This window comes from Oryzias latipes, chromosome 2 (genome assembly GCF_002234675.1).
Source record: "Oryzias latipes chromosome 2, ASM223467v1".
In the NCBI taxonomy this organism is placed as follows: Eukaryota; Metazoa; Chordata; class Actinopteri; order Beloniformes; family Adrianichthyidae; genus Oryzias; species Oryzias latipes.
The window spans coordinates 8920729-8947928 of record NC_019860.2 but is presented as its reverse complement, the minus strand read 5'-3'; the positions used below and the strand labels follow the sequence as shown (position 1 = coordinate 8947928).

At 41.6% G+C, this 27200-nt stretch overlaps 4 protein-coding genes across 11 annotated transcripts in view; 3 read left to right on the top strand and 1 right to left on the bottom strand.

Annotated features, from left to right (window-relative positions):
- LOC110013798 (gastrula zinc finger protein XlCGF28.1) overlaps positions 1-27200 on the top strand; it is a 989290-nt gene that overhangs the window by 104884 nt on the left and 857206 nt on the right. The gene's annotated exons all lie outside the window — the stretch shown is intronic.
- The window catches only part of LOC101169839 (NLR family CARD domain-containing protein 3), a 1010604-nt gene that overhangs the window by 257493 nt on the left and 725911 nt on the right, over positions 1-27200 (bottom strand). The gene's annotated exons all lie outside the window — the stretch shown is intronic.
- LOC105355408 (NACHT, LRR and PYD domains-containing protein 12-like) overlaps positions 1-27200 on the top strand; it is a 768227-nt gene that overhangs the window by 328871 nt on the left and 412156 nt on the right. The window lies entirely within an intron of this gene.
- The window catches only part of LOC101168603 (peroxisomal acyl-coenzyme A oxidase 3), a 31888-nt gene continuing 11869 nt past the window's right edge, over positions 7182-27200 (top strand). The window contains exons 1-11 of one of the 5 annotated variants that reach the window (XM_020709653.2): positions 7182-7564; positions 7637-7699; positions 12842-13004; positions 15020-15117; positions 15190-15325; positions 17507-17581; positions 18327-18416; positions 18502-18645; positions 23829-23917; positions 24148-24244; positions 26838-27020. In XM_020709653.2, the coding sequence (XP_020565312.1) occupies positions 12885-13004; positions 15020-15117; positions 15190-15325; positions 17507-17581; positions 18327-18416; positions 18502-18645; positions 23829-23917; positions 24148-24244; positions 26838-27020 (1032 nt within the window). In that variant the 5' untranslated portion in view covers positions 7182-7564; positions 7637-7699; positions 12842-12884. Of the gene's footprint in view, positions 7565-7636; positions 7700-9178; positions 9476-12600; positions 12641-12841; positions 13005-15019; positions 15118-15189; positions 15326-17506; positions 17582-18326; positions 18417-18501; positions 18646-23828; positions 23918-24147; positions 24245-26837; positions 27021-27200 lie in introns of those variants that run through there. The other 4 variants (XM_020709668.2, XM_020709650.2, XM_004066431.4 and 1 more) reach the window with 4 other exon arrangements.

Here is a 27200-nt window from a genome sequence, read left to right as displayed (position 1 = left end):
TTTCAGTTTGTTGAATAACAGCCAAAGTCAGTTTAAACCCGTAAACCCAGACGTTTTTTCTGTTCTGCCAAAAATCTATATGAAATGTGAACAAGTTTAAAAATGAATACTACAGCTGATCACCAATCCATTTCCCGGAAGTGTAAAAAATGAAAGAAGACGCTGTTCAATTGGAAAATGTGTACTACTTTAATCAGTAAAAACATGTATTTTTACATGCAATAAAAGCACCATTATAGATTGAACTAACATTAAGGTACTAAGCCCGTCTCTCATTATTTAGCAAAAGATTTTTCTGAGGGAGTTGTCAATACTGATCGCAATGCTAGCACTTTTAGCAACGTTAGCACAACTAGCATAGTTAGCATGATTAGCACATGCAGCTTTGACTGGCCCTGATCAAATGTGGGCGGCACGGGCGAGTTGCTCCTGCAGGCCATACAATGCTGCTTGCAGATTTATTAATATAATATTTTAATATTGTCAACGAATGGCTGTATGGCAGTGAAGAGGATATCGCTCTCGCCTCACAGTTATATGGGTTTCTGGGTTTTCTCTAGGTACTCGGGCTGCCTCTGACAGTCCAAAAACATGCTTCATAGGTTAATTGGGGACTCTTATGTGCACCTGTGCAAAGGGGCGTGCAACAGACTGGTGACCCTCCTACAGCCCCATCACCCAAAAAAGGATTCTGAAGATGGATAAAATATTGTCAACTAAATGTTTATTAACTTCAAGGAAAACAATTTTTAAAAGGGACGAGATTTACCTACTGCAAGTTATTTCCTTTAAATGTGTTCAAGATATGTAAGGAGTTGGGAAGATGCTGAAAAAAGGATGAACCATAATGATGTTTTCTTGTTATCCACAGAATTTGAAGAGCATTCATGCAAATAGAATCCAGAATTTCGGACTTCTATGTCTGGAGCAGTAAACTTGCTGAAATTTTGTGCCTGGCCAGATTAAAACGACACCAAAACTAACATTTATAGTAACAGATCTGTAAAAACCAAAGAGCAGTTTTCACTGCTTTGACATTTCACGTTAAGTTTCATCCCACTGTGGGTTGCAGACAAGTGCCAGAATCCCCCTCTTTGCTGCTCCCTGCAAATCCGGTGTGAACACCACCAGTTACCTGCGTGTTTATGAAGTTCCTGAATGCACCATAAGCAGCCAGTGTGAATGCACTTTGAGTGTGCATGTGGCCCTGCGACAGGCTGGCGACCCGTCCAGTAGCCTAACCTTAAAGGATATATAGCAGGTTTAGAAAATGGATGGATAAGCTTCTGCTAATTTCTATAAAACTCTTATTTTATTTCTGTGACTGTGGGAGACAATCTAAAACTGTCACTCACTAGATCTTTTAGAAAATGTTTGAAATGGTTTTACCACAGTTATATGGACCATTGATGTCTGTCCCCACTTACAAGATTTTAAACAACAGAAATGACCCTGAGAGTTTACTCTAGCCACCTCAAAAAAATCTTCCAAAGATGGCTAACTAGGTAGGGCAAACTAAAGAGGGGATTTTATCAGGTCCATCCGAAGGCCCGCCCACCTGCCACTCAAATAATATGCTGATAATAATGTTGTAATTTGGGCTGTGAGAAAGTCAGAAAGACTTTAACAAACAAACAGCTTGTTCCCAAATTTGAAGCCAAACACAGAAGAACTAATCGTTCCAGTTGTTCAAATAACCATTCAAGGTTAGTTTCAAAAGAGCAATTTTCCAGAAACTCCAATGTGAAAAGGTCCATTCATCTACCAAAACTAAGTGCATGCAGGCATCTGGTTACCAGATATGTAAAAACAAAACAAAAAAAGGGATGCCACCACAGTGTCATGATATTTATTTCTGTTGTAAAACTGATCAAAAATAATGTAAAGAGTAGTGCTTGCTTGTGCATTATGCCGCCTAGTGGTCATCTGTTGAACTGACTTGGCTCCAGTTACTTTATTCTTTCAAACCAGTCTAAGGCAGAAAGGAAAATGCTAATCAAGCCTGCATTCTAACACTTTGTCCTGTAGATGAATGAGCAAAGAGTCCAAGCATGATTTGTAAACAATTTCAGTGTAAATGCTTAATTAACATATTTTTGGGATGTGACTTACATCAATTGAAAAGAATAAGGACAAAAAGACACAAGTTACAAACTCAACTGAATTTTGATAACATGAACATAAAATCCTCTCATCACAGCCGTCACACCATGGAGGGAGCGGGCAGAAGCTGCAAGTGGAAACACATGGGCTGCAGTGAGCTCCTTTCTCCTGGTCATAAACATTAATGGAGTGTGACTCTTTTGAGAACTGTAAAGAAGACGATAATTTGAGGAGTTATCAGCATGGGGCTACACTCTATACTAAGATTAAGAAGTGGTTCCTAAAAGAGAAAAAGTTGACTAACTGCTAAGCTTAATATTATTATTATTTTTTTTATTATTATTATTATTGTTTTTATTAATAATATTATTATAAAATGGTGTATACTTATATAGCGCTTTCTACCTTCTTACGAAGGCCCAAAGCGCTTTACAGTCACGGACCCATTCACCCATGCACACATACATTCACACACTGATGGCGGCTCCGCTGCCGAACACTGGCGCCAACCTCCCACCAGAGGCAAGGTGGGGTTCAGTGTCTTGCCCAAGGACCTTCGACGCATGGGCGTGCAAGGCGGGAATTGAACCTGCAATCTTACGATCATGGGTCAGCCGCCGCAAATGTGGTGGCTAATACTGTCACTTGAATGCCAGAAGGCTTTGGTTCAAATCCCAGCTGGGTCCTTACCGTGTGGAGTTTGCATGTTCTCTCCATGCACGTGTGGGCTTTCTCAAGATATTCCGGGTTCCTCCAAAAATCTAAGACATGCTTCATAGCTTAGTGACTGAGTTTTCCTTCAGGGGGGTATTCCAGAAAGCAGGTTATGCTAGCTCCCACGGTAAGTTTGAGGCTAAGGAAGTTGATAACCTCAGCTTTCTGTTCCAGAAATGGAGGTATGTTTCAGGGTATGTCAAGTTGCCATGGCAACTCATGCTCTGAACATAACCTGGTCTGGAGCAGGTTTAGTTGAAGGTTAGTTTGTTTTCAGAGAGGTGAAGCAGCATGCCGTGTCCATTTGAAGATGATTCAGTGGATGAAGGAGCTCAGATAATACTTTTTCCACCGTGAGAGGGTGATAAGACCACGTATGGATGTTGGAAAAATAAACTTTTTTACTTTGATCTCACTTAATTATTTGCTTCAGTTAAGATAAATCATTTTTTCGTTAAGCCAGCTTAAAAATAACACGTAGTTTTCAGACAATTATTTTACTTTCATTCAAAACAATTCAATTAAATGGTGTATACTTATATAGCGCTTTCTACCTTCTTACGAAGGCCCAAAACGCTTTACAGTCACAGTCCCATTCACCCATGCACACACATTCACACACTGATGACGGCCGAACACTGGCGCCAGCTTCCCAGGCAAGGTGGGGTTCAGTGTCTTGCCCAAAGACTCTTCGACACATGGGAGTTGAACCAACAATCATAAGATCATGGGTCGACCGCCCTACTGCTGCACCACGGCGGCCGTGGTGCAGCCCCTGTAGGTGTAACTAAGTAGGTGTAACTTTGGTGCTGCTATTAGATCGGAACCGCAAGGGATTGTGGGATACCATTTCCTTTGCCTGTTTGGACAGATTTGGGTTTAAGTGTGGGTTTTTGACCAAATGTGTTTAGTAGTTTATTTGTACTATTGTATTTAATTCTTTCTGCATCATGAGTGAGAGGGAGGGAGAGGAGGATGAATTTATATAGCAGCCCTACTGTGAGATGGTGTATTGATAGTTTCAGAGATATTGTAGAAGGTTTCATGATTCAAATCTGTTCTGTTTTATTCATTTTATTGTTCTAAAAATGAGAATATCAGCAGGCTTAAACTTAGAGATATGAGAGTTCAAGAAGTACAATAAATTAAGAAGAAAAAACATGTAACTGAATGAATATGACATTTAGTTTTATATATATATATATATATAAATATATATATATACATATATACATATATATCATGATATGAGAAATGTGTATTCATTTCCATACTTCTATACCAAAATGTAATTTTCATATACAGTCAGGGCACTCTCTTTAATGGATTTCAAGTATTGATTTATTTATTTTTGCATGCATCATAAAAATCTAGGAAAACAGGATTGCAGAAAATTAGGAAACTGAAAAAAAAATCAAAACTTCTGAATTTTTACAAAAAGATAAAGACAGAGATTATGATCACACCTATTCAAACAAAGTAAAGTATTTTCAATTTGATGTGTCCATGTTCAATTTGTTCAATAGTATGGGAAGGGGCCTGGAACCTCTGTTTATGTAAAAATCAACAAACAAATGCAAGAAATCAAGTGAACCGTGTACCCTAATCTACAGCGTATTCCATGGACGTTTGACTTTTTTGGCTGGAATTATGGAAATGCAGGCACTTTTCTATGAAATTCTATTAATTTAAAAAGGATTTGTATATTTTCAAATAAAAGACAATCAGTGCATCGTTCTGGCTCCAGCGAAATAAAGCCAATACAGCTGCCGTTTTTCCACCATACAAACGTTGCCCCGTTGGAGCCAGTCAACAGTGGTTGGTCGAAGCTGGTCTGAGTCAATGTTTATGTGGCAGCTACTGTCTCCACTCAGGAGTAAGCTTATTCAAAGTCCACACCCCTTCCTCTAAAAGCGTCTCAGCAGAATCTGTCAGTCAAACATTGCGGTGGAGCCAGCATGCAGCACATGCTTTTATTGAGGCATCTGATTGGCCAGTTTAAAACTTGAATAACTTGCAATTAAGAAAAAATGATCATAAAAAATTAATATGATTAGCAAGGAGATGTTGAAAAAGTTATCTGAGCAAGAATTGTTCATCTGACGAACACAATGACTGAGTAATAGCTGTTTATTTGTCCATAGAAGTCTATACAGGATTTTGGCTTCTTGGAGCCAACGGGTACTTCCTATTTGGAACGTGAGAGGGGAGGGGTAGCGCTGTCCAGCTCTCTTAAAGAGGCAATGGTATATTCCAGAAAAATTCCAAGAAATGGGGAGTTAAAAGAAGCTAGTCATGGGGTGATCGGATTTCAACATTTGGACTAAGCAGGAAGCTTTGGATTCTGAGACACTTCACCTTAGTTGAGATCTTTTTTTAAATGTAAAACAGCGCCTGCTGTGGCAGGACAGGGGTTCCCGCCTGCATTCCGAGTACTGAAGCATGCACTTCTAGAGCCCTGCCTGCAGACCAGAGGCCGCCGTTATCCCAGTCGTTACCTAAGCTGCATTTCTCTTAAATTTATACTTAAGATTAGACTGAAAAGAGAGAGAACGAAACAAGTGGGGGTCTGTTGAGGACAGTGGGGCAAAGAAGGGGAGATAAGGAGGGATAGGGAGACAGCCTGTCCTAGTCACTGTTAGACAATGGTGCTACACATTGGAGAGTTCACCAGTCCATCATAGCTGAAAAAAAGTAATTTAAAGTAAAATAAAAAGAAAAGAATAAAGTTATCTGAGTTTAACACAAGTGATATTTTTCTCTTCTTTTTTAAAAGACATTAATTTGATTCATTTCTTTCCCGATTCCTTGATGCTTTTCCTAGTCTTGCCTTCACATTGAAGACACAAACTGATTGGTTTGCTTCCCCAGACATGGCTCTGTCCAGTGGCTCTGGGTTTGTGATGTCAGAGAACGGGCTGATTGTCACCAACGCTCATGTGGTCTCAAGCAGCTCTCCTGTTCCAGGCCAGCAGCACCTGATTGCACGAGGTTGTTCCTCACTCTCCTGCTCTGAAGTAAGGTCATTTTTCTGTTTTGTAGTTGGTTTTGTGCAACAATGAACATATGAGCCTCAAGCTTCTGTTTTTTTAGAGGGGGCGGGCATCAAAGACGGTGACATCATTGTGAAGCTGAACGGGAAACCTCTGACGTCCACATCTGACCTGCAGGTGGCGCTGCAGGAAGAGACAGCTCTGCTGCTGGAGATCAGGAGAGACAACGACGACCTGCTCTTTAGAGAACCAGAGGTTATCATGCAGTTGAGTCTGGACATCCAACTCTCATGCGGAGGTTTCGTGGAGGTACAGGTCAGATGGCAGAAATCGGCAGTACACGTCTGACGCTGAGGGACGGCTGTAAAGGAGCAGAAGGAAACCGTGGATGACGTGATGCAAGAAGGTGACGGATTACTGCTGATGAGCTGAAGCACACGTCCACCTGCATGACCGCATCAACACAAACCACTTTAGTGCATTTAGATTCTGGAAGCGTTTTCACTCCAATGAAGCATTTTCTTCATCTTGTACACAAATGGACAGATACCTCAGAACCAGTACAGGCTGGTGATGCTTCTCTGTTGATGAACACAGGACAGAAATGATGCAGTCCACGCTCAAATGTATGGATGTTCATTTAGACAATTTATTTGTAAATGTTATTTTCGATCAAAAAGCTGAAGTCCAATGTTATTATTTTGTCATTCTTGGTTTCCAGTGTTTAAGTCCAAATACACAAGTCACCCCTAGAGTTGCTTCTTTTAGAAAAAGTTGGACAATCCGGTTTTGGTTTGGCAAATCCATAAAACAAACTTTTGACTGAATGAAGACAGAGATGGGAGTTTGATCTTCCAACCACCAATTCCTGTGACTTTTTAGGTGAATTCCAATGAGGATGTGTCCAAACCCATTCTATAGTCCCATTGACAATTGCATAATTACTAAACTATGTCCACCACATTAGAACTGGGCCAAAAATGGTATTTCTAACATTTTCAAGAAATAATGCAAAATGTTATTTCAAATCAATTATTCTAAAAAGAAAAACATCAATCAGAGCGTGTTTGACCCAAAACTGGATTGTTTGGCTGCTGTGGTGGGTCTGGTTTAGTAGTAGTAGTAGTTGAGCGTGTGCTAGAAATATAGGTCTCACAAGAACAGGCAGATGGCTGGATCCAATTACAGCAGGTTTAATAGCTCAGCTATAACAACAACAGGCAGGGAGCAGGTGAAAACCAGGGTTCGACTCCGGGCTGCTCCCTGTTCCCTTCTCTACTTCTGTGCCGGTCCCAAGCCCGGTTGCTTTGAGAGGGTTGCGTCAGGAAGGGCATCCGGTGTAAAACATTGCCAAGTTTACCATGCGACTCGTTCGCTGTGGCGACCCCTGATGGGATAAGCCAAAAGAGTGACGACTATAACAACAACAGGCAATGGGTTCATCAGAGATGAGACAGGATGGTCAAAATACAGGCAAAGGTCGGGGCAGGCAGGGTCAGGAGACACAAGATCAGGTCCAAATATAACGCTTGGGTAGGAAGGCAGAATAGCACAAGCAATACGTGACATTGAGCTCAGCTCGGTGCAGTGCTTAACCCTTGTACCAACATTGGGAGTGGGGTCATCTGGACCCCACAAGACAGCACAAGGTTTAAGTGTTTTCAGTACTCTGTAGACTGCTCCCACCGGTGACCAGAGGGGGCCATTGGGTTCATTCAGTTCATTCTCCCAGGAAACTGCCCACAAACTTGGAGGTATACTTCATAACCCACTACATTTTAGTTTTTTATAACAAAATAAAATAAAATAAAAACTATGTCTTGCAGTTGAACCACGCTGTGACTGACAGAAGCTGTAAACACCACCACCACCAGATCCACAGCCAAAGGGTCAGTGGCGGCAACAGGACCTTATACTCAGAATTGGGGACTGTGATTGTGAGCACAGTACAGAATGATTGGGGTGCTGCGCCCTCAAAAGCAAAACAAACAGCTACAAAACTCAACAGATCCCACGTGCCATACCAGACTGAAATAGTACCACCTATACTTTGTGTCACAGTTTATGGCATACAACCTTTACGACAGAGCTTGCAGACAAACAAGTGGTCCCATCTGAAACAAACCACAAGGTTTGGAAATACGGTTAAATCATCAACCCCACTGTGGGGAGTTACATGCAAAATGATTTGGTACCTCTGGAAACTTCAGCTGCCCAACATATCTACACACATCAGAGGGCTCAGTGTCACAACAACAGGAAGACACAACTGTTGCTAGAACACAACTGTCTGATCTAAGAGGAGCCAAGATAAAGTCAGGAGGGAAAATCCCCCATACTATTTGGTCGGGTATTAAGATCGGGTATTAAGCCAAAAGAACTCCTTCAAGACTCAACTAAAGAGCTTTAATGTGAGGAGAAATAGTCTTGGTGAACAGAGGCTCCATGAGGCACATTGAACAATGCGGATGAATCCATCAAAAATACCAACTACAACCATCGCACAGAGTTGCAGGCTAACCTAGACCACACCAAGAGTGGTTCTAAAGATTCCTGGGTAAAGGACCTCCAGCAGAGCGTGACTCAAACAGACCTGCAGTTATACACAAATTTAGGTTTAGAAACTGTCAAGTTCACAGCTTTGGATAGATGTCAGAATAAATATGCACAAATACCTGGAAGTGAGGAAGATACACAGGACCTTCGGCACTGAGCCATCTAAGTGTACTCCCAGTGGTGGGGTAACATCAGAGCAGACCAATCCAAACTGGAAACTGAACAGAACTGGATAAGCAAATAGGAGAGGAGGGTTTCCCACAACTCAGTGACCTTTGGCTCACTAAAGTTTTCTTAATTTCACTAAAAAGTTTTACTGCAACCATTCCATCAGTGTATAACCCCACATCCCTCAGACGAGAAAGGGGTGTGTTGATGTGGGGGATTCAGAAATTTTAAAAATATGTACAAAATAAAAACAATTCCAGCTGCGTTCACAGCTAGACCTTTAGCTAGCCAGCAAGTGATCACAGGTAAATTTATTGCCATTAAAATTACCATAAACTATATCAAGCTTTCATTTTTGCTAAAACTTCCTTTTTGTTTGTCATGGAATCCAGACCGAGGCTGGTGACTGCCTCCCAATGGCCCCCCTTTAAAACTATTTAAGTGATATTTATGCCAAGACACTTTAAACTAGACTTTCTAAGTAGCAAATGAAAATATTAAATTGTTGCTTTAAAAAAAGCACTTTTTTTTTTTTTGCTTTAAAAAACTATTTTTGCGTTTGCTACACAAATGTTTTCACATGCATTGTGTCTCGTCTTGCTTTTTTCTCTATCATTGATTTTGCCTTCCTAAGTTTTAGTATGGCTGACATATCTTCCATTATCCAGCTGCTGATTGGTCTAGATTCTAACCAATCACATCACCATTTTCAAACATAGTCTCTGCTACTGAGGCCGAACCAGCTCTTTTTACACACTCGTTTTTGTCTCTTTGGCTGAAGAACAATTCATTTTTAATCATTTTAAAAATAATTCATACCTTATTTCCTTTTTTTTTAGCATTTTTATTATTTAGTCAGATTTGTGAATTTATGGCTGAGGATCTCCTGAAACTGTAAAGTTTATCTGCTGACATTACGCTAACTCCGGAGCAAAGTATTGGTAACAATTTTCATTTTCTTTAAGATCTGTTTGTTGATACAAAACAAAAACAAAAAAAGATTTAAAGCATATATTGTTTAAAGCAGCACAAGTGTTTTGGAATAGATTAACATTGACAGCAGTAATAACCAAAAGGAAGATGGCTCCACAAAGTAGATGTAATGTTTTTGCTTTTAATGCTTTTAATTAGATCTCATATGTTTTACTTTTATATTTTATATGCTATTTTATCACATATTTATTTGTCTATTGCCTTTTAGTCCTTTTATGTCTTAACTTATTCTAATTTATATTTCAGACTTTTTTATGCACTTACTCAGCTTATCTTATTTTATTTTAATTAATATTTTTATATTTTACCTGTTTTTGTATTTTAACTTTCTTATTTTATTACTTCTACATTTTAGACTGTTTAAGAGTGTTTTCTCAGCCTTGGCCGGGGTGTTAGTGTTCGGGCTCCCAAAGATTCTGGCCATGCTTGTCCTCTGGCATCTCTTGTTCCGGCTACCCGGGCTGCCGGGCCTGGTGCGCCCATTTTTGGTGCTCTGGGCCTGGGGGTTGGGGGTCTCTGGGGCGGGGGGTGCTGGGGATGAGTTGTGCTTGTGCTGCATAGATGCTGACACCCTGGCCAACAGGAGGACAGGGCGGACGGCGCGTTCGGGGTTCTCTTTTCTTTTCTCTTTTACTTGTGCTTGTTTTTGTGTATTTTATTATGAGGGGCTTATTTAATGATTTTATTTCATGTGTGGGGTTTGGTTTTATTGTGTTCTTGTTTGTTTTTTATGGAAAGCACCTTGAGCTGTCTGTTTGACATGAAAGGTGCTTTATCAATAAAATTAATTTGAATTTGAATTTAATGTATTTGGCAGAAAAAGTATTTTTAACTTTTATGTGAATTTTCACAGGGTATCTTATTTTAAAGAACTTGTGTGTTTTTGCCCAAAGTAAAAAAAAAAAGAAAGAAAAATTATTAATGAAAAAAAAATTCTATACAAGATGCCCTGTTTGATTTTACTTGTGTGACCTTGCTGCTCCTTCTGGGTTTTACTCTCAGAGAAATGGGGCGGAATGTTTGAAGACTGCAGAATCCCGTTCAAACAGAACCGATACAAATTCCAAAGTCCAAATCTGTCTCCAGGCCCAGTCAATACGAGCCAAAGATATTTGATTGGTTAGAATCTAGACCAGTCAGCAGGCTGTTTGATGGTAACTATGTCATGCTAAACTGAAACCTATGAGAGCAAAATCAAAGGTAGGGAAAAAGCGAGATGAGACACAAACATCTGCATTGCAATCGCAAAAATATTTTTTGAAAGCGAAAGAAAAATTCTTGAAAGCAAATATTGAATATTTTCATTTGCCACTTAGAAAGTTTAGTTTGCAATTTCTTGGCATACACATCACTTTATATAAAATAGGTGGCCTTAAATCATTGCAAAGAGAAAGAGATGCTGTGCAGAAATGTACCGTTGGATTTATATCAGTTTTGAAATAAAAAAATAAAGAGCTTTACATTTCATTTAAGGTTTTTTTCTTTTTTTGCCTCATTAGCTTATTGTTCTGCTTCAGGCATTCAGACTTTTTTCAGCTGTTATGAGGCAGCTTTATGTTTATGCTCATCATTACCATATGGAGCTTAGCTTGAATAAGTCATGTATGCCAGCAGGTGGCAGTAGTAAACCAGAACTGTGTTTCTGGAGCCGAACTTGTAAACAGCTCTTCATGACCAGATCTAAATGTTTCTTTTAAATAACATTTTGAAAAAAATGGGACATTTTAAAGCTCAAAAACAGTGACTGTGGCCTGGATTTCTAAAAGGGAATCTGTCTCTGGTAAATTCAGATGCATAAAACTGGAACTTTTGTTAGGCATTTTACAAATGTGTGAGCATTGTTTGGTTTTTAATTATTTGATTTCAGTTTTGCGTTCTCAAAGCTTCGTTCAAGTCTCGCTGTACCATGCCAATCCATGTTTCTTCTTAAGGAGGGTCGCCGAGGCCGCTCCTCTTCATCTGGTCTCTGTTGTGTCATTTTTGGAGTTTGATTTTTCTTTTGTCTTTCTCAGATTATGATTGTTACCCTATTTCTCCATTCTGTAACTGTTTTTTTTTTTTTCATGCACCTGTGGGTTTTCATGTCAAACGATCGAACATGCTTCATACGTTTACATTTATTGAAGAATCTAAATTGTCCCTAATGTGTTAATGTGAGTGTGTGGTTGTGCGGCCTTGCAGTTTTGCCAAACAGAATCAAAGAATTCACCCGGATCATGGTATAATTTCTGATAATTACACTTCATCGGCCATTAACCCTAACTTAACTTACATTCACCTTACAAATACTTCACTATACATTTACCGATAGATTTCCTGACAATGGTACATTCCATTTTCATGACGTCCCTTAAGGGTGGCGGAAAAAGCCTCAAGGGAGGGCAGGACGGATCTGTGCTCCCCTGAGGATCCAAAAAACCTGAAGTCCCACATCAGCTGTACAGGTCAAACTCCCGTATGGGAGCATGTGACTACAGCTTAATGAGTTAGAGGGAACAGCTCTGATAAAATCAAAGTGTACTGTCCACACCAGCTGATTATTAACAGACCACTCCGAGAAACAGATTTTGGTGTTGAAGTTTGGTTAACCTGTGAGTTAAAAGACACAAACTTCTCTGTGATATATTTGCTTTTGTCTTGGAACATAATTTTAAAATGAATACTTTAAAATTGTTGGCATTTATAATGCAGCATTGGAACTGTGCGCTATCTATGTAAACCCTTGTGCTATCCTAGGCACTTTAACGTTGGGAGTTGGGTCATCTAGACCCACTAGACGGTGCTCTGAACCTTTTTTCTTCAATGATTTGTGATCTTCACTGGTGTCCATGGATTACATGAAATCTTTCCGCCTTTATCCACCTTTGTCATGGTAGGGAGAACACGTCAATGTAAGGGTGGGGTCATCTAAGATAGCACAAGGGTTAATAGGACCTACATTTGAATGGACTTAAAACTTCATAAAATGTTAACTTTGAGAATAAAGGGGACAAGTTAATGATACAGGTTCCTTCACACTGAAATCAAAGAGTTGGAATTTGGATCGGCCTCTGTCAATGTGCACCATTTTTTTTTCCAGTTCTGTCAAAATGGATAACCCTGAGTTGATACTGGTGGGTAAAATACATTTATATCTAACCCTAATAGTTGATAGTTGATGGCTTTTTTATGCTTTCAACATTCTTGTTGGACAGTTTGATGGAAAATCAGCAAGAAGAGTTAATACATAAAAACAAAATCTTAACACGACTAATCCCAACACGGTAGAGGAAGTTGAATATTTTCATGTGGATTTAAGGGGCTTTTTATTGCAGGTGTCGTCCAGGTGTGCGTCTGAGCTCCTGCAGCCTGAAGAAGATGAAGCACCAAATAGCAGACTTCCCCAGCGGGCCGCTGGATATTTACAGGAAGAAGGCCTCCTTCGACTGGAAGGAAATGCTCCACTTCATCGATGGAGATGAAATTCTCCAGTTCAAGGTGAACTAAACAGTCTCTGCTCCTGCTGATGAACTGCATCGGTAGTTGCTGGAGTCTCTAAATATGAAACTTGATGTGTAAAGACCCACTCTGATGAAAATTAAGTTTTTTTATGATGTAGGACATTTATAAAGAAAACTAAGCTTGAAATTGCAATTCTGAGTGTTTCTTTGTTCTAACTGGTGTGAATCAGGAGTGAACAAGACAATACCGTTGGAAAAAGAGCACATTTGCAATGTTCAACCTCCCTGCTCCAAACTCTCTGCCATGGGTAGAGGAATAAAACGCAGTTCTTTTCCATTTTGGCTTAAACTTTGTAATCATAATTAAGAGACCATGGGGAACACTTTAATAATAACAGAAAAGATTATCAGAGCGGAACTTTAAGGCTGTTTGGGTTCCGATTTGCAGCTTTAAAGTTTCAGAATCCTTCTAGTTTGTATGAAGTTAAAAGAAAAGACTAAAGGGGTATTTCGGAAAACGTTCAAAATTAAAGAGCTGAAAAATGTTAGATTTAAGAGCATTTAACATTTAAATGAAATTTTATTATCAAACTGTGTTTTATAAAATGATTTTTAGAAATCTACGTTCTTATGTATTGTTGCCAAAAAATGGTTGTTCATTGTGTTTTTGTCCAGAGTTTTGTAAGTCAGTTATTTTCCATTGGACTAATTTTATGTTTGATTGACTGAACAAAACGTGATGGAATTTGTCCTGGTTGTGTCAGAGGGGTGGGGGTGAAGCCCCCGAGCAATCAAAAATTTTAGGGATCCGCTGGGGAGTTTGCCAGTCACTCCAGAGACAGCCAAAGCCTTGGTAGTTAAAAGGTTTTAATAAAATTGTCTAAAACCAGGAATGGTAAAAAACTAAAAAAAAACAAGAATGACATAAAACATGTGTATAGCCGTCGCATCAGGAGTCTTCAGAAAAACGGTGGTGGTAATTGTCCAAATGACGCTATTGTCCAAGTGTCCACCTTGACGTTCGTCCCACACCCAAGTCCTTCTCACGAGCAGGCCTGCACTCCAAGCCACCAGTACATATGCAATAAAAACAAGGCAAGCCCACAAATATTTTTAAAAAAAGCACTAAAACAGTCATGCAAGAAAGATAAAAGTCAATCCATATAAAACCCAATTAAAATCCACTGGTGACTGAGCTACAGGCTGTGCATAGAATCTCGGGGTGTAGCTGGCAGACTTAACTTTAGGAGGGGTGAAGCCTGTTCACCCCTCTGCGTCTCCAAATGGCAGTGTGAGATCTTCCCAGGGGGGGTGCTGCCTCCCTCCTCCTCCACGTGAGCGGTTTGCTGGTCCGCGCCCCGATGAAGACCTGTGGTGGCTGTGGCCAGTGTTCTGCCGCCTCCACGTCGTGAATTGCGCACCTCGGGCTCCAAGCCCTCCTCCTGCCTGCACCTTGCCGGTTGCGCCCAAGCGTCACGGACCTCGCGTCTCTGGCCCCGACAGCAGGCCAAACTCAAACGCCACAGGCTCCACGCGCTGGCTTCAACGGTCCTCTTCCTTGCCTCGCCGGCCATGCACTGGTGTTCTATAAGAGAATAACAGCCTCCCTGCTCTGTGTGTGACCACACCCTGCCACACAGGTGTCCTTCATCCACCATCAGCAAGTTGTGCAAGCAGTCACAAACTACCTGCTGACAGTTGTATCAATCTACCTGTAAAAAGTGTCTGAAAATAAATGTTTCTGTTTTACGTTAACTCATAGACCATAAAAAACAGTGCTTCCTGATACGGGCAGCGGCTTGTTGAAACCAGTCGAGTCGGTCTGAGTCATCGCGTCTAATGTAGTTGTCATAGATACAATGACTCAGACCAATCACTACACTGGTTTCAACATGGCGGCGCCAATACCAGGAAGCAATGGTGCATCCTTTTTGGGAACACGAGAAGAGAGGGGTTGAACTGACCATTGTTTTTAAAGTCAATGGTCCCACTACAATGTTTAATGTAGTGCCCTTTTGTTTTGTCTGCATGTATTCTGTATTCTTCATGCAGGAATACATCTTCAAGAGTCTGGAGAACGATCCTCTGTTTGCCCGTCATGCGGGAGAAGACCTCTCCGTAGAGAAAATGAGAGAGTTGAATTTCCTCAGGTAAACACGTATGATGAATAAATGATCTTATTCTTCACAAACATTTCCTGAAAAGATTTTCCAAATCTGCAGGGTGAAGCAAATTTTTCGCTACAATTTCCTGACAGACGAAGAAGCGATGGGGAACCCCTGGAAGATGGCATCCCTGCAGGACTGCCTCGGCATGTACGACTGGTCCTGCCTCACCAAGTTCTCTCTCAACAAAGGAGTGAGTCAGAAGGAGTGGATTATGGGTCAGTTTGTCTCAAAAGACCCAAATAACCAGGGCATCATTGGTGATGATACATGTAGTGCTTGATAACACTCCAGAAAGTATTTTCTGCTTAAAGTAGAGCAATGACCAGGTCAAAAACCGCTCTGTTCCTTCTGAATCTGTGGTTTGACTATTGTGGTTTGACAGAATTCTCTTCAGCACTACCCTATTTTTTAGGGATGCTGAATAGTGTGTGTGTGTACTGTAGCTGTAGATGGTGTATACTTAAATGGTAAATGGTGTATACTTATATAGCGCTTTCTACCTTCTTTCAAAGGCCCAAAGCGCTTTACAGTCACAGTCCCATTCATCCATGCACACATACATTCACACACTGATGGCGGCTCCGCTGCCGAACACTGGCGCCAACCTCCCACCAGAGGCAAGGTGGGTTTCAGTGTCTTGCCCAAAGACACTTGGACACATGGGCGTGCAAGGCGGGAATCAAACTGCTATCTTACGATCATGGGTCGACCACCCTATCGCTGCACCACGGCAGATAACCCTTTGGCCCTCCTTGAAAAGAGCAATTCCTGTTCCAGTCTGCCAGTTCAAAGGCACTGTGGGATGTCAAAAGGACACGGCACTCAGGATATTCCCACAGAATCGACTTTGGGTGCCTCGCCACCAAGGAGCTTTTTACTATTTCATTGACTTCAGCTTGGGGGATGTAGTTGCCCACTATTTGCAATTCAGCCTGTGCTTTCTCAGTGAAAGGCGTGTCGGCTGGTACAAGTAGTCCGACCGCCCCTTGGCAATGTCCTCAGTTGAAGGGAGTATCTCACCACCAGCAATGTAGACAGTATTGAGAGAGAACTGTTTTCCCATCCTGGGGTATAGAATGGCTTGCCAGATTTCTTTGATACCAACCAATTATCTATTTCTATGGCCTCCCCAAACTCCTCTTACAGCTGAATTTTGCCTCTTTAATTAACTGTGAAGGATGCTAATTTGACTATCACTACCTGTATGCTGCTTTGGGAGTCTCGGAAGTCAGCCCAGCTTAGTAAAACTCCTACAGTTTGATGGCATCCCTTACTAATGGCGACAGTCCCCAGATCTATGGATTGCCGCCCCAACCAACACCAGAAATCTTAGTCACACCATCACTTAGCTGCATTGACAGTGGATAGTGGTAGCTTGTTAGAGCTCTTGCTCATGAGGGTTTAAGGACCCTTCTGATAGTGGGCCCAGCCAAATATTCACAAAAGACTCTCCCAATACTTTTTTAGTCTTCGTGGCTTGTCCGACCTTCTCCTCCATCAGTGGGTGATTGATTAATAGCTCTGCCCCTCTTTTCACCAAAATGTCCAAAACACATGGCAGAAGGTCAGATGACAATGCCAAAGTTGATCATTGACCTTCTTCCTTGGCTGTTCTGGTTCCATGTGCACTGATGGACAACCTTGTACTCAAACACAGCGTTTGTAATCAACAAACTGGGATTGACACAGAATTCTAAAATCAGGGATTTAGAACAGTTCTCCCAATCACAGCCTTCCAGGTATAAATGTCACTGTCCATATTGGCAATGAGGTCTCCCAGTAAGACAATAGAGTCCCATTTGGAACACTGTCTAATACCTCTCCTTGAGACTCCAAGATGGCTGGGTACTCTGTACTGCAGTCTGCGTCAGAAGCCAAGATCACAGGTAGAGACCTGTCCCTGACGAAATGATGAAATTCTCTCACTCACTGGGACGAACCTCAACCAATGACTATTCTTCCAGGGCCCTGCCCGTAAGCCCCGAACCCCAGGCCTGGCTCCAGGCTGGGACTATGTTGATGTCAGTTCAGGCAATCTAGCAAGCCTTTTTAAAATATCAAAAAGGAGAATCTGAAGTGCTCTTAGTCTGGTTTGTCACCTCCGACTCATCTGGCATGGGAGACCCTACCCAGGGACATTAGCTCCTGGTAAATGCTTTTTCAGGTTTTGTATAGTCCCTAGGATAATTCAAGCTCTCACACCTCTAGAAGGTGGCAGTTTATATGAAGGAAGGAAATAGTATTAGCATTGAGTTGGATCAAAATATAAATCAAATCATGAACTTTTGCACGGATTCAGAGAGTCTCAGTTTGTATCATTGCTTGTATAACCGTTCTTCTACCCTTTTTCCTGTTAATGTGTTCATTTCAGACGTTTGGAGTAACTATTGCTAATTCTGGATCAAGCAGGCACAACAATTTTGTTAAAAGCAGTGAAGACATGACGGTAAGACGAAAGATTAAGCAGTTACTGTTTAGTTTTAAATCACCTGCCCAACTCTGGTCCTCAAGGTCTCCCTGTTCAACCAGCAGGCCCAAACATTTTAGAAAGACACAGAAGACTACAACTCCTATACAAAAATAGAATTTTAGTTTCTATATATTTAGTTTGTCTCAAATGAAATTCCCCAAAAGTCCTCAAGTGCATACCAACAACACGGAAACATGGTGACTTTCCCCAAATTAATGACAGACAGATGCAAAATTTAAACAGGCTGGTCTTTTAGCAAACTCCACCCCCAATTTTTTACCAGCACCTTGTGAATCAATTGCACCACAACTGACCCAGTATGGAAGTTGTGTCAGTGATTTACATGTTTTATTTGGCTTAAGTTTTAACATAGGAGAACATTTTCCTTAAAAATAATTATTTTCATTAACCCAAACTTAAAAGTCTCACACCAAAGCGCTGGAGTTTGTGGTTTTGTGTTTGCATTATCAAAGTTGCAAAAAACAATCAACTCCGTGTGTAAAGGTTGTATAAAAAAATTCATTTAAATTGATATTTTTTTAATTCATTATTTAAAAAAGCATTATTTTCCCAGAGATTAAAAAAAAGTGTGAGAAAAACTTGAGGATCAGGGTTTGGTAGCTGAGCACTGAGAAAACTCTTGATGCCACATCAGTGACCCCCGAGTTGTTCCTCCCATGAGGCTTTGCTGCCTTTGAATAACTTACCTACGTGTTCTCAGATCTTTGGCTGTTTCGCGCTGACTGAACTGAGCCATGGCAGCAACACCAGAGCCATGAGGACCACAGCCACATACGACCCATCCACCCTGGTCAGCCCACTCTGCCCATCATCCCAAACACCAAGCCTTGAAATAATAGAGTATAAAGAGACTTCTTCTTTTTGGTTTGGTGTAGGAGTTTGTGATCAACTCTCCAGACTTCGAGGCAGCCAAATTCTGGGTTGGGAACCTGGGGAAGAACGCTACCCACACAGTGCTGCATGCCCAGCTCTACACACCGGACCAGGTCGGCCACGGCCTTCACTCCTTTGTTGTTCCGGTGAGTCCTTTTTTGTCTCGCAGATTTAATGATGATTCGCTTTTCCAGCACGGCCCTTAGGTTTAGTTCTGTCTTGCAGTGTCATCAGGACAAAACCTTGAAAGATAGGGATGGGATTGTCAAATGAAAAAAAAAAAGAAGAACAGTTGTCACACTGTTGAACAAGAGATTTTTTTTAAATATTTGTTTTAGGTTACGCTGGCCGAGCTTTTCCACTTTTACAGCTCAAAATTATGGAAACTTTTCTACAGCATAACTAAAAAGAAAAGTCAATACCAGAAATGCTTTTTCATTTTCAAAATGAAGCTGCATTTGATGACTCACAATTAAAAGAAAAAGCAATCCGTCAAACAGCTTTTTCCTTTTCTACTTCAACACCGCTTATTCTGTCACTTAATTAAAATGATAAAGAAGAGAGGGGCTGGGGCCCCTGGGCTGGGTGGCCCTGGCCCCTTTGCTGGGGGTGGGCTGGGGGACGGCTGTTTGACCACCGGGGGACAGTCTACCAGCTGTCCCCAACTTACCCCCTTCCTCATATAACCTCATATTAGGGTGAGGGGGTGGGGGGTCTAGCCTGCGATGCGCCTTGGGGGGGGGCTACTTGGGAGTGGCCCCCCTCCTATGGTTGCCGTATGGAGTGGGCCCCCCCTCTTTCGGTTTTATTTGCACCTTAGACATGTAGGGTCCTTGGTAGGGGGGGTGCTTAGACATCAGTGCAAGCAAGCAGCAGATGTCCTCCTGGCACCCTACCCGCCAATTTTAACCGCACCTTAGACATTTAGGGCTCACTAATTTTCTCTTATTAAACAATTCATTTGATGTTTTCCAGTCAGGTTTTAGACCCCATCATAGCACAGAAACTGCTCTTATCAAGGTAACCAACGACATCCGCCTGAACACTGATGATGGCAAAGTCTCTGTCTTAATCCTGCTAGACCTGAGTGCTGCCTTTGATACTGTTGATCATGGGATCCTTTTGCACAGACTCCAAGACTGGGTTGGCATCTCTGGATCTGCCCTAAGTTGGCTCAAGTCTTATCTAGAAGACAGGAAATATTTTGTTGAAATTGGGAGTTGTGTCTCAGACTACATGGCCTTGACTTGTGGTGTGCCCCAGGGATCGATCCTGGGACCCCTTCTGTTCAACCTCTACATGCTGCCACTAGGGCAGTTAATACGCAGTAATAACATATCTTATCACAACTATGCAGATGATACTCAGATCTATGTGTCACTGACAACAGGTGAATATGGGCCGGTGGATTCACTCAGCCACTGCCTCCAACAGATCAGTGCGTGGATGCAGAACAACTTTCTACAGCTAAACTCAAACAAGACCGAAGTTATTATTTTTGGCCCACAGAAACAAAGAGAAAGAGTCAGTAGCTACCTTCATTCTCTGTCTCTTAAACCCTCAAATCAAGTCAGAAACCTAGGGGTAATCATGGACTCTGACCTGAACTTTAACAGCCATATCAAGTCAGTAACATCAGCGGCATTTTACCATCTGAAAAACATTGTCAAAATCAAAAACATAGTGTCAAAACCAGACCTGGAGATACTTATTCATGCATTTGTCTCCAGCAGGTTAGACTACTGTAACGGCCTGCTCACCGGCCTCTCCAAACGAGCTGTAAAACAGCTTCAGTACATCCAGAATGCTGCTGCTCGAGTCCTGACCAGAACCAGGAAGTATGATCACATTAGTCCTGTGCTCAGGTCTTTGCACTGGCTCCCTGTACCTCAAAGAATAGACTTCAAAGCAGCTCTGCTTGTGTACAAGTCTCTCCATGGCCGAGCACCAAAGTACATCTCTGACATGTTAGTGCCATATGAACCATCTCGTACTCTGAGGACCTCAGGGGCCGGCCTCCTGTTGATTCCCAGAGTCAGAACTAAACAAGGGGAATCAGCGTTTCAATATTCTGCAGCTAAAATCTGGAACAGCCTCCCTGAAGTCGTAAGACAGGCCTCTTCTGTGTTCATGTTCAAATCTAGACTTAAAACATTTCTGTTCAGCCGTGTATATGACTGAAAGGTCCTATCTGCACTTTTCTTTCCTTTCCTTCCTTTATTTTTAAATCATTTTTCAAATTTTTTCTTTTCTTTTAAAGTAAATTTTACGTTGATTTCAATGATGTATTGTGATTTTAATGCATTTTTCTGTTTTGTGAAGCACCTTGAATTACTTTGTGTACGAATTGTGCTATACAAATAAACTTGCCTTGCCTTGCCTTGCCTTGGTGTGGAGGGTGAGGGGACATCACTGTGAGTAATCAGGAGATGTCCCCTTAGTGCCCTACTCGCCAATTTTAACTGCACCCCCCTTAGTACACACACCCCTCCCCCTTCAATATATACATTCAAACATAAACACACACACATGCACACAAACACCCTCTCAAACACCCATACACACACACACATTTTACAAGGAAGGTGGGACCTGGGTCCATCTGTCCCCTACCCCTTCCCTGGTGGGGAGTGCGGGCCCCTTGGCGATGGCGGCCGTGTCCCTTGGGTGCCGGGTCCCTGGGCCCGGCGGTACTCTCTCCGCACGGTGGGGGGGTTCATATTACACCTGAGCCGGGGGGTGTTCGTGTCCCTGGGGGGTGGGTCCTGGTCCTTGCCCCTGGGCGCTTGGCCCCGCCAAACTTCCAACATGGCCGAGCCTGGTCGGGCCATATTTATAACACCCCTTGTGGGCCGCCCTTTTTTCCCCGGGGTTCCCCCCTCCTGGGCGGGGGAGGCGGGCCCCTGCCTTGCTCCTACCTGGACCAACCGTGGGCCGGGTGGGTGGCTGCCTGGAGTGCGGAGCGGGTCTCCCTTGGGGGGTCCTGGCTCGTACCTGGGGTCGGGGTACGACCCCAGGTCTTGTCTGAAGATGAATAACCCCTCTTGTTAAAATAAAATATGTCCAACACAAGAGGCCCTCAGCTCTCATCTGTTTGCCTAGCTGTTGGACAGGACAAGTTAAAAAAAAAAAAAAAAAAAAAATGATAAAGATAATGGTATTTGACATTTAATTATTAAAAAGTTCTATAGTAAATGTGTAGCAATATTTAATTAGAAATGTCTAATTTGATCATTAAAATGGATGAACAGAAATACTTTTTCATTTTCACAATATAACTCCATCAAATGATTCAAAAATAAAATTAAATGTCAATGGTTTAAAATGCTTTTTCATTTTCTATTTCAACCGTGCTCACTCTGTGACATAATTAAAGCACAATGCAAAGAAGGGATTGCATTTTCGTTTTCACATTCACCCCGCAAAATGTGTCAATTCCAGACAAAATAAAGGCTGATGTTTTTCCCTCATATTTATGGCCAAGATGCACATTGTGGCATTGCCTGCACAGAGTTTAAATGCATCCAGAGCTAAATGTTGTTGTTGATACATATAAGCCTAATCCTAAACCCTTCTCCTAAATCTGATGATATTTTTTTTTTCATCAAGACAATAATTATAAATCAGGTCCCCTGTTTTTTTTTTTTTTTCCCTCTCGTGTTAACGTGGGACAGCAAGCTTTCAGACTCGGTCAGAGAGGGAGAGGGAAAACCGCAGCCCACAGCAGCGGCCATCATGCCTAGAAGCTGAAGCAGAGACTCTCTCAAACATGGAAACATGATAACCCTGTAAAACTCTTCAAAATAACTAAACCTGATCTCTCAACATTGTCTGTGTCTTCTATGGATTGTAAGTGAGATAGTGAGTGACATAGACACCGCTCCATGTAGCGATCGGGCTAAAAACCTTAGCTGGTAGCTCCTCCCACACTCGGCTTGGTGCGTTCACGGAGCTCCAGTACATAGAAGCTTCACGGAACTCCAACAGCCACCCAGTTCTCTAATATATTATCATGAGAAAATATAAACCGCAGAACCGACCCTAAAATCACCCAAATTATGCCTCACGCCTATAACTATTTTTACCCGCAAATTTAGAACCAAAACCGCCCAATCTGGCAACACTGACGTGAGGGCAAAATGCGCAGAAAAACAGTGAGCACTGACGGCATCGCCCCGCCTCCCCCCTGGAAATGCTGACTGGGATTGACACATTTTGCGGGGTGAATGTGAAAACGAAAATGGAATTTTTATGTCACAGAATGTGCAATGTTGAAGTAGAAAATGAAAAAGCATTTTAAAACATTGACATGTAATTTTTCTTTTTGAGTCGTTTGATGCAGTTACATTGTGAAAATGAAAAAGCATTTCTGTTAATCCTTTTTGATGATCAAATTAGATAATTCTAATTGAATTTTGCTACACATTTACTAGAGAACTTTTTGAAAGTGAAATGTCCAATACCATTTTCATTATCCTTTTAATTAAGTGACAGAATAAGCGGTGTTAAAGAAGAAAAAATAAGGGGTTTGGTGGATTGCTTTTACTTTTTAATTTTGAGTCAACAAATGCAGCTTCATTTTGAAAATAAAAAAGCATTTCTGGTATTGACTTTTATTTTTAGTTATGCTACAGAATCGCATGTATACAAAATGATTACAAGGGATGGAATGTCAAATCCTTATGTGGGAAAATTCCTCTGAACGCCGTCTGCTTAGACAAACTTCTGTCTTGTGTTTGGTGCTGTTGGTTCACACGGTTTTATAGCACGTGAGGTTTTCAGCTGCAGGACAACTTCTGCACATTTTTTCGGGAAGTATGAAGTTTCCTGATGAGAAAGATGATTCATGTGAACCTACCTGAGAATTAGCTTTGGTGTTCCACAGGGCTCTGAGTTTGGACCACTTCCATCTTGTTAAAACAAATTTGTTTTTTATGCTGGTTTTATTCTTAAGTAATTAAGCTTTCAGCTCCCTAATAAAATAATATGGTTCCATGCTGATCTATTTTTGTTTATTTGTACTAACACATGACTGATTGTTGAAACCTTGGATTTTTTTTAAACACAAAGACTTAAAATAAAGTCATGAACATTGACTTGAGTACAATTATAGAGCCTGAGAGGAAAAACTGAGATGAAAAATAAAATCCTTCCTTTCATATTGAGTCAGAACCTTTGTGGAACACAGCAGAAACATTCTGATCTCCAAAATATAAAGCTAAAAGCAGTTTGATCAGTTTTTGTGTTTATATTTTGTAGAACTTGCACTCAGAATGAGCTTGACTATATCAATATTTAGTGATCAAAGATGTTAAACTCTGTGCTGCAGGTCAGAGACCCAAAGACCTTGCTGGCGTTGCCAGGGGTTACTGTTGGAGACATAGGCAAGAAACTGGGCCAGAATGGACTGGATAATGGGTCAGTGAGAGAAGAGATTTATACTTTTCTGTATTTTTATTTTGTCTGTATCTAATGTTAATCTTCCAGCTTTTCTCTAGAAGGGATAGGAGTTGGAAGACACAGAACCCAAACTAATAGTAACAGAACTGTTACTATGGAAACGGATAGGCTTTAGCAACAAAATGCAGCTAAAAATATTTGAATTGGAAATGTAGGAGTCATTATAATGTATGTTTCCTTCCTAACAGGTTTGTAATGTTCCACAACGTGAGAATCCCGCGAGAAAACCTGCTGAACAAGACGGGAGATGTTACCCCTGATGGACGATACGTGACTCCGTACAAGGTTAGAATTCTGTTGACTGAAAAAGTCTTTTTTCTCATTTATCCCATGTTTCAGGTGGATGTTCCAGTTTGACCAGTATTCTTCACATTTATCAGCTTCATGTTTAAAAAATGAAACGTGGTCTTTCTGTGGTTTTAACACCTTTTGGGATGTTGAGATAGGCGGTAGGTTCTCACAGAGGTTTGGATCGTCTGTCTTTCCTAGCTCCTGCTGAACAAATGAGGGTTTAAAGAGCCTGAAGAAAAGTTGGTTTCAATCGTCATCTTTGATTATGTCTTCACTTCTTTTTCTGCTTCTATGTTCATGCAGGTGTCTGTGTGGAGAAAGTTTAGAATTGAAGCTTTTTTGTGTAAAACTGACGACAAGAAGCTCAATTTAGCTGCACTAATGGTTTTACACGACTGCTTGATGACAGAATCAGACTTTCAATCAAACATCTTTGTCATAGTTCGTAGGAGAGAGACAGACCCAGATGCTGGAACCCAGAATGAGGACACAGGTAAGTGAGAGGTAAGTATGAGTTTATTTTCCTTCCAGGATAGATGGCAATGGTTTGGTGGGAATCCGAGGAGGAACGAAGCTTGAGGAGTGGCTGGAGGTAGTAGCGCGGCTAGCGTGGTGTTTCCACAGGAATGCAGGAGTGGCTCGAACTGACTTCCACACAGGTGACACTCGAGGGCAGGAATCCTGAGGCAGGGAGAATAACTTTAGTTGTGAGGCAAGACTTAATTTACAAAACATGAGCGAGACTGAGACCAGGCGTAGTCACCATAAAGGGCAACGAACTGGCGTTGAATACTGGAGCTGGGTCTCCTTTTGAGCAGCAGCGGTTGATGAGGTGGATTGGTCAAGCTGGTGGAGTCAGGAGCTGAGCAGGAGGAGGAGGGGGAGGAGGACTGACAGAGGCACCATTACAATCTTCCCTTATAGCTTTAACCCTTGTGCTATCTTAGATGACCCCACCCTTACATAGACGTGTTCTCCCTACCATGACAAAGGTGGATAAAGGTGGAAAGATTTCATGTAATCCATGGACACCAGTGAAGATCACAACTCACTGAAGAAAAAAGGTTCAGAGCACTGTCTAGTGGGTCTAGATCAGTGTTTTTCAACCAGTGTGCCGTAGGAGATGGTCAAGTGCGCCGTGGGAAATTGCCCTCATTCACTGATCTAAGAACATTTTCCATCTCCAAGAAATCAGCTCTCTGTGTATCCCAACAGGCCCTGATAAAACACTGAGTAGTAAGGAATAAAAAAGATCTTAAAATTACTTTTTCTTTGTGTTTATTTAATTCTATTAAAGACATTTTGATAAGAATCACGGTGCCGCGATTTAGCTGCAGCTATTACTGTGTAAGGAAAAGTCCCGCCCCTTTAACTGTCTCCGCCAATCATTCTTGAAGGCTTAATCACATGTAATCAGTTTGACCAATCAGAAGTGGTTAAAGTCTTCACTTCCTTGTTCTTAATTCTGCTGATAAAGTCGCTCAGTTCTAACAAAAATACCAGCTAAAGCTCGTCTTTAGCTGGTAAACAGCCGCAACTTCCTGCTATTTCTGCCACAATTATCACAATAATCCACGTGTGAGTGGGGGGGGGGGGGGTTGCTGTCGATCAATACGGACCATGAATTTCTGCTTTTTTTTTTTTTTGGATGCTGGTGTGCCGTGGCTCAAGAAAGGTTGAAAAACACTGGTCTAGATGACCCAACTCCCAACGTTAAAGTGCCTAGGATAGCACAAGGGTTACATTTAAAGGACTGTACTATTAACATTACAGGGCCTATATGATGCTATATCATTATTTTGAACTTTAAAGTGTGTTATAATGTTCATAATCCCCAAACTGGTATTTTGATCCATTCACGCATTTCTGAGTAGTCCTCTAAAAATCTGCTCTCTGAGCACCAGCCCCTTCCAGCCCAAGCAAACGAGTGGGTCCTCACATTGTGACTTCACAAAGTGAGGAACCGCCCCTTCCAGGAAGAGTCTGTGCTGTCAGCCCCGCCCCCAGGCTAACACACACGCCCACCTTCTCCACGGAGCTAAAGGTGATCGACTAAACACGTTTCTTTTATATGCAAAATATGCTCATCCATCTTTGCAATAGTTCGGACGTTGTTTGCTTTTGTGGGCGAGAGGCAGACATGCTGCAGAGGCAAACTCTAGACTCTAGGATGACGTCATGAAATGGGCGGCACCCAAAAGGAGAGAAAGGCGGAGTCTCAGAGATCGAGTCGTCTTACTTCTGGGAAGGAAAATGAACTGCGAAAATAACTCATACTTCATTTTAAAAATTCGTTCTTTAGTGTGGCAAAGGTAATAATGATCATATATATGGATGTACTTTACTCTAAAAGACTTAAGAAAAGCACGATATAGGCCCTTTAAGTCAATAAACCCTGATTCTGAATTAAATGGAGGTACGTCTGTCAGATTTAGCTCTACTTTGAGTAATTTGGTTCAAAGATTTAGCTTTTGTGTTCTATTCAGGTTTCATCAGCAGAGTTGACAGTAGTTTTGTTACAACTTTGAAAGAAATCAGTTTGTGTACTGAAGAGTTTACAGTCTTGAGTTTCTGTTTTCTTCTGCAGGACCCTAACAAGCGCTTTGGGGCCTCTCTGGGGGCCCTGTCTGGAGGTCGTGCGTACATCGGCAGGATGGGTGTCATCAATTTAAAGCTGGCTCTGACCGTGGCGATCCGCTTCTCAGCCACCAGGAGACAGTTTGGACCCAAAGACGCGGAGGAGATTCCAGTGCTGGAGTACCAGTTACAGGTGGGTTTGATCAAACTGTCTGATTACTCAATTCCAAAATAATTGAAGAAATTGATCAATTAATGAAACTATGCATCCTAAACAGGGAAAAATTCTGGAATAAAATCTGCATACGCGAAAATAAATAGATTTGAATGTAAATGCGCTCCATTATCCGGGGTATTTCATTCCATGTAAAGC